Raw genomic sequence first — 7,774 nt, forward strand, 5'->3', positions numbered from 1 at the left:
ATGGACTGTGCATACAACTCAGTTTAGCCACAACCCACAAGTAAACTTTCATGAGTCGATGATTATTTGGAAAATAAAGCTTAGTTGTGTAAGGAAATATGTGCCCTTTATTGATATATTGTATGTTCTGAGAATGAGATGTGAAAATGAAAGTGCACATACTTCCTTAATAACATATTGATCTATTGTCAGGAAAGATAGTTGTGGAGAGACAGTAGGATATTTGAACAAGTGATCACACTGCAACGATATTGGTTAGATTTTGAAGGTGCGATGAAGTATGGTATTCAACACAAAAACAAAAAAGAACAAGTGCTATTTATATATCACTGTTGCGGTGAATTGACAAGTTGCTTTCTGCTGATTCTTGGGCGCACATGTGTATTCATGATTTTAGTTTCGATTGTCTCTAACTTTTTTTCTGATCTTCTTTCACCGGGTTGAAGTATAGTTGCTAAATATTTTATAAATTTTAGTAGCTTGATGTGTGCAATTCAGTTACACAAATAATTTTGCCCTTTGCAATAGGTATATATGCCATCAGATTTTGTCATGTACTTTTTTGTTTCAAACTCCAATGCAAATTTTATGGACGCCTTAGAAAAGATGTTGGGTAATTTGAGGTTACAACATCGTATTCCAATTGAACATCTTCATTTTTTTTAAAAACTGATCAATACAAATGTCACCGGAGCAGGCATAGGCATAGTGTGTTAGAAATATCCATTAGCTATGAATGTTTGGTCACAACTTTTATTGGGTATCACTTAATGTGAAGTTGAATCTTCATGTTCTGATGAAAATACCATGTGATATTTTTTTATACACGTGAATTTTTATATTGTATTGACATATGATGTGAGAAAATAAAATGTAAGGACCGTGGCAACGCACGGGCATTCAACTAGTGTAGATTAGAATGTGTCAACACACTAAAATGCGTAAGGTTTTATGGTCTCTCGCCCGTCATGGCATTGGGTCAGAAGGGGACGGTTTGATATCTGAAGTTTTTGCACACTTAGATCAAAAGTCTGAAAAAGACCATAATGCATTCACAGCGACTTGGCATGCTCCTTGAACGGATGAGTAAATCAAATGGAGTGGCACGAGGGATCTTTGTTCATTTAGCACACGTGAAATGGAGTGGCCTAAAGAGTAGCATGTACAGTTTGATTTTGCTCACACATGTCTGAACCTCTTCCTTTTCTTATACTATTAGTATTACATTTGACTTGGAAGCAGTCATCCTGCTCCCCTTAATCACGGCACGTACTGCTACAAGAAGAAGAAAAATGGAACACCACAGTACTCCTGCAGTGACCTTACACTGCACTGCACTTTCTATTACAATAGCACATACAAAGAAAATGCTGCTCGCAATACTATCAGTCTCCAAAGAGAAAGAAAAGCAGAGAGAAATTGAGAGAAGACTGCTTGATCTTTACTTCAAACTGGCTATGCACTGCTAGCTTTGCTGAATTCTCCTCGAGGAATTGCGTATCAAGGGCGGTCGCTATATTCTCCACATGTTTCGGTTATGACTGAGGGACAATTGTGCCAACATAGCCAACACCGACGACGAAGAAAGCCATCGATTGGAAGAAAAGGTATATGAAGAAATTGTCCTTCCCAAACGCGACATCATACCACCCACAGGAGAAGAGGAAGGCTCCCACGCCAAGCTCAGGAATATTTAACCTGAAATTCATCTCTGAAAATTAGCTACTGAAAGCTGAAAAACGAAAATGGAGAAATATGGCAGGTGCCTTATTTTGTTCAGTACCTCTCCCACATCCTCATGAATGATTTCTTGGTTGATGCTTTGTTTGCCGATTTCATCTTCAGAACGTTGCCGAGCTTCTCTGTGACAACCCATTCGTTCACCCTGCCTGCCTCTAACAAGCCGATCAATGTGGCCTTGGTTCTATGCAGCGACATGACATTTTCGAAGAGGATCCAGAAGAAAAGCAAGTGGAAAGACCTGCCAGGTTGATACAGTTTGGTCAGTAAACACAGAGTTTGATCATATATTACTGACAACCAAAGAAGCATTACTTAATATTTCTTTGACTGTTATGTTCTTTACTGGCTATAATTACCTGGGAGTTCCAACAGAATTGAGAAGTGTGATGATTGAGGGAATGTAGACGCAACCCCATTTTGGTATATGAACCTCAGGGACAAAGATGGTTGTCGGGATGATAATGCAGTAGAATGTGAAAGTCACGATATGCGCGACGATCTTGCGCACCAAGAAGAAGTTGTAGATGACATGAAATTTCTTCCAGATCGTCACTTTCTGCAGACACAAAAAAAGATGAACATCCGAGTCAGCAACATAGCTAAGGTAGTTGCCTTAATTTTATAGACTTGATGAGCTGCACTTTGGTGCTGGGGCAGACCTTATTTGTCACAATCTCCATTAGCATCTTCCTGAACAAGTTAGCCGGACCACACGACCACCTGTGCTGCTGAAACCGGAAGGCTTTGAAAGTGCTGGGGAGTTCACTCTTAACCTGAAATCAACAAACCTCTTGGTTAAGTCCGTATACTGACTATGAATTCATTTTGCCGTTGTCTCAACAATGAAATAAATTAGTAGCATAGCAGCAATGTAAGAGAAACGCCAAAGGATATGCGCTGGATGGTATCTGAATCTGACAGTGTGTATTATTGATAGCTGTACCTGGACATCGCCAAGGTAGACAAACTTCCACCCTTTGAGGCTGGCCCGGATAGCCAGATCCATGTCCTCCACGGTGGTCCGGTCGTTCCAGCCTCCCGCTTCATTCAATGCAGCAATGCGCCACACCCCGGCGGTCCCTGGTCGATGAGATAACCGAAACTGTTAGATGCCATGGATAAAATGCCAATATTGGATAAAGCTGGCGTTTGTATACTAGTAGAGCTTGAAACAAGAAAAACTTAGGAAGTGATATCGGAGACCGGAGTGAATCTCACCGTTGAAGCCAAAGAACGCGCAGACAGACGAGCTCACTTCTTGCTCCACTTTGAAGTGGTAATCCAAGGACATCTCCTGCATCCTTGTCATCAAGCACTCATCTGCGTTCACTGATCAAAACAAAATACCAGCACGCTCAGCATCATCACAGGGGTGAAAGTTACCAGGAAAAAGAGTACAAATAAACCGGCGTCACTGTTAAACTGTATACTACTACAAGGAGAATGTTTTTTACATTAAATTTAGTTAGGTAAATAATAAATCACAAAAGTTCATGTCAACTTTTTACTGCTACAATCGACTTTTACACAGTTGCTCACTTTCCTTTTACTGTTACTAGCATAGAGCAAGTTCAGCAGGCTTTGCGCTGTGTTGTGGGGGAATGACAGGTTTTGTTGTGCATCTGCTAGCATGAGTACAGTTGGACCAAACAGAGAGAGTGGGCGCGCGAATAAAAGTAAATCTTGGAGGTTATATGGTTGGATGACTTGCGCAGAGGCAGATCACGGGATCACGGCACAATTCCAGCTAGCTGACGCAGTCGTGTTGCGCTAATCTGGCTCCATTCCACGGCACCAAACTGAGACTGAATCTGGGACGCAACGAGAGCCCGATGGCATCATGCAGTGATGATGTAAGCTCAGGGAATCTCAGATCGAGAGATAGATACCACTCAGACGCAATGCAAGCCGGATGGCATCATGCAATAATGTGAACTAGAGGATCTCAGATAGATACCACTCAGATGCGTGATGAGTGGAGTATATTTATCTTCCCTAACAATTTCTATTGCGACCTGTGAGGACAAGGCTTGAGCTTTCAGGACACGACACGCCCTGCACGCACTGCAGCGGTGACAAGAAGCCATGGCCGGTAGGCCCCGCCGGCCATGTACCGGCGGGCCGCACCACGTGGCCGCGAGGATCTGTCCGGTGGCCCGCGTCGCCGGGAAAAGAGGCGATGATCGGTCGCCTAATGGGCACACGCCACGTCTAATTACCTAGATCACCGACGGCTGGCCAGTGGCCACCGACGACGCCGACAATGAGCGAGCCGGGGTCGCCGGCCGAAACACACCGGCCAAAGGCTGGTCACCGACGCCGACGACGAGCGCGACGTCAGGGGTCGTCGTCGATGCGCGCGCTCGGATCGGCGGAGTGATTCTGGTCTGCCCAGAGTCCCAGACCGAAAGCCGCCCCGGGGAAGAAGCTCTGGCCACGAGCCGCGCCGCACGCCACAGTGTTGGGCCATGAGGACGTGTCGTCACAGCTCGCAAGGACACATTAACTCGTCATGATCATCCGTTCCCCAACCATCGCGGGCGGGCGGCGTGGCAACAGTACTCGTCCTGGATCTACCTACGTCTCATCTTCAAGAGCGTCAGTATCACGACACCCCCATAGATGGAAACTACGTATGAGCCTTTTCTCCTTCTCGCGAAAAGGAAAGCTGAGGCCGCTTCAGGTTGTCCAGCTACCAGCTTGCGGCGGCTTCGGGCGAGACAGCGGCCAGGCAGAGTTGGTTGGGCTTGGACGCATCCTCGGCTGCGGAGGAGTATGGAGCTTGCTGCTTCCAGACAAGGAAACTAGTAGAAGGATACTGATTCCTAGACTGAGATGCACTGAAACCACCTTGAGATTTGCTTTTGCACCGTGCCCTTTGTTTGTCTCTTTCTTTCTTTCTTCTTTTTTTAAATATGCCATTTTTTGTTTGTTCTAAGTCACACTGAAGTTAAAGCACAACTTTTGAAGTTTTTTTTGTCTGGTGAATTTGCATAATATGAGGAAGAACTTACCAAACCTCCATCTTGCTTGGACGAGGGCGATCTGCGGGTTGTGGTGGAGGTAGGGGATGGTGCGGTGAAGGTAGTCGGGGTTGGGCTGGAAATCGGCGTCGAAGATGACCACGTACTCGCACTCCCGCACGTACCCGTGCTTCATGCCCTGCTTCAGCGCGCCCGCCTTGTACCCCTTGCGGTCCTCGCGGGTCTGGTACGTGATGTTGATCCCCTTGTGCGCCCACCGCTCGCACTCCAACCGAACCATCTCCTGCACACATATATATGCAACACACGGTTATTCAATCGTCGTGGTCAAGCACATTGTACAATCACATTTCATATTGGCATTGATGTGCCATAATTGGAACGGAGGAACTTCGTAGGAAAAAGTTGAATCATCATATATATGTTGTGTTCCAAGCATGAATTATGTTTTTATACGATATATCGATATGTCAGCATTATATTATTTTTATACGTTTTTTTTAGACGTACATTGGTTAATCACCGGTAATTCCGCAACCAAACCCACAAGGAAAATAGGCTACGGGGTAGCAGCTGGTGACCCAACGTGCTTTAGGCCAAGTGCTGACGAAGGCGCCTGAACTGAAGAGTAGTAGTTGTTGTAGCACCGACGATGGAGCTCAGTTGTGATCCAATCGTTCACTGGCACGACTTGCGATCATGCCCATGCTTAATTACCGGAATCTTGTCCATCGATCGCGTACTACATTTAGTCCTTGCGGTGGCGACTTAACGGTGTGGCTCGTCACGTGCTGCTCACGTGCCGTGCAGCGGCGGCAGCGGGGAATAAACAGGGTCGTGCGCTCGAGGTTTTGCTCCCATCTACTACACCGCCTCGAGCTCGAGGCGGCGAAAAAGAAAGAAAATACTCTGGCAAGTGCCAAGCTAGCGGTGGTGGTAAAGCAGTCGCTAATCTGAAGCTGTCGTAAAAGATTAATCCCGAACCGGAGACTAGAGTACAGTGGTAATTACGTTGGACGCTGGTCAAACCAGGGAGCATTAAATGCACACCCAATCTGCAATTAACAACTCATCAGCTCAGGACCGCGCGCACCTCTTCCCCGCCAAAATTATTGGGAGCCGTGTCACTTGGCGCGCAAATGAAGCCCAGATTTTTTTTCCCCCAGCTACTCGATTACCGCGACGGCAATAAGCCACCGCCTGCGCTATTTCCGGAACACTACTTGTGCAAATGCAAATGGAAAACGGTTTTGACCTTTTCCAGATTAGGGAGAGACAGCCGTGTAAACGCACACATCACTCGTATCACTTGGGCACCGACATGAGCGAGCTGTCCAAATCGACGTACGAGAGATGGATGTGGAGCTGTCTAAAACTGACTAGAAATAGAAGTTCATTTTCTTTCTCGCATCGTGTAATATTACGTACCGTGCACATGGTCAGCTGATTTCTTAGGCGTAACACCAAATTATTGGCCGGGGGCTCCTACCTAATCAGGGCGATGGCTCAGTCTAGCAAGCTAGCTCTGCGACCGCGACGGCCGTACCATGATGCAGCAGGCTGGCTAGGGCAACGTGTCTACAAGACAGAGGCCGGTCGGAGCCTGGCGCAGCAGGATGGCCCGATGTCACGGCTTTTCCCTTTGGGTAAAAGAGAAGGTGGGTGAACGAAAGAGAATCCCAGGAGCGACGATGGAAGCTATGGATGGGTAGACTCATTGGATGGTGACCGACAGGTGAACATGAGGCTCCATAATTACCAGGCCGGTACTGCTGCCTTGTGGTACTCTACTGGTTCTAGTACTACTGTGGAAGTGTGGAGACGAACGAAGCAGAGCAACGGGGTGGGGATAAGATCTCACCTTGATAATTGGGTCCGTGGAGTCGTCCAGCACCTGCACCACCAGCCGATCCGACGGCCACGTTAGCCCGCACACGGCGCCGATCGACAGATGATACACCTACACGTAGGCACCAAGCCAACAATTATTAATTATTACAGTAGTAGCATTAACCCACACCCCTGCAGCAACTCTGCAACAACATAATTACTCCATCCAAGGGGGAACCAAGAGAGGATGAACTGAATGAAGCTCGGCAAATGCCAATGGGAAGAATGCCTGTAGGGATACCTCGCGCTCGTTGAACATGGGGATCTGGACGAGCACCACGGGGAAGGCGGCGCTGCCCAGCTCGGGGTCGTCCTCCTCCGAGATGGGGTCGCACTTGTACCGCCGCTCCGGGGTGCGGCGGAGGAGCTTCACCCCCACGATGACCACCCCCATGTACAGCCGCTCCAGGAACAGCAGCACCGCCATGCCCAGGCACACCGCCACCGACAGCTGCAGCAGCGGCACGATCAGCGGCGCGCGCACCTGCGACCAAGCGTCCGGCAGACCAGCCGCCGCGTCCATCTCGAGAGCGAGAGAGCGACCGAGCTCACCCGCCGGCAATGCCACGCGCGCGAGCTAGCCACTCGGCGAATGGCGGGCGCAACTGTCGACCGAGCAAGCTTGGTTAAGCTGCTGGCGGCCGGGCCAGTGCGGAGCTGGGACTGGGGACTGGGAGCTGAGCTTCGGGGGATGGACTGGGAGTGTGAGTGTGTGTGCGAGAGTGCGCGCCGGTTTTATAAAAGGGAGGGCACATGTAGGGTTTACGGGATTCCCTTTCCAACGAGTGAAAAATGAGTAGAATAGTGCAGCGGCTCGCGTGGTGATAAGTGAAAGGGAGAAGGAAGGGATATTAACAGTGCAAAGCGCTCAACATGATTGCCGCCGGGTGGGGCAGATCCGCTCATCTTCACTGAGATCGGATTGAGGAGAGTGTCGGTGGTGCAAACTGCCTCTGGCTGACCTCATGCCTCACAAGCTCAGTTAAGTGGTTATTGCTCGCCACTCGTACCGCGCGCGGCTGATTGGGCACTGTGGTTTCGGTTTGTGGATCAACGGATGGATGGATGGATCCATGGAGTGCTGCCTTTTTGTGGGGATTGGCTTTTTAGCCAAAAGGAAACACCAAAGCTAAATTATGGTGAGGAAAGAGGGAAAA

General features: G+C 48.3%; 1 protein-coding gene across 1 annotated transcript; it reads right to left on the bottom strand.

Annotated features, from left to right (window-relative positions):
* Positions 1 to 1,186: 1,186 nt before the first annotated feature.
* LOC127307532 (glucomannan 4-beta-mannosyltransferase 1) lies at positions 1,187 to 7,394 on the bottom strand. The gene is made up of 9 exons (XM_051338254.2): positions 6,859 to 7,394; positions 6,589 to 6,687; positions 4,758 to 5,010; positions 2,962 to 3,072; positions 2,687 to 2,823; positions 2,403 to 2,516; positions 2,100 to 2,299; positions 1,784 to 1,981; positions 1,187 to 1,698 (listed from the first exon to the last, which is right to left on the bottom strand). Exons 1-9 carry the CDS (start codon positions 7,138 to 7,140, stop codon positions 1,536 to 1,538), a joined length of 1,557 nt encoding a protein of 518 aa, XP_051194214.1. The 5' UTR covers positions 7,141 to 7,394; the 3' UTR covers positions 1,187 to 1,535.
* Positions 7,395 to 7,774: the final 380 nt, after the last annotated feature.

This window comes from Lolium perenne, chromosome 6 (assembly GCF_019359855.2).
Source record: "Lolium perenne isolate Kyuss_39 chromosome 6, Kyuss_2.0, whole genome shotgun sequence".
In the NCBI taxonomy this organism is placed as follows: Eukaryota; Viridiplantae; Streptophyta; class Magnoliopsida; order Poales; family Poaceae; genus Lolium; species Lolium perenne.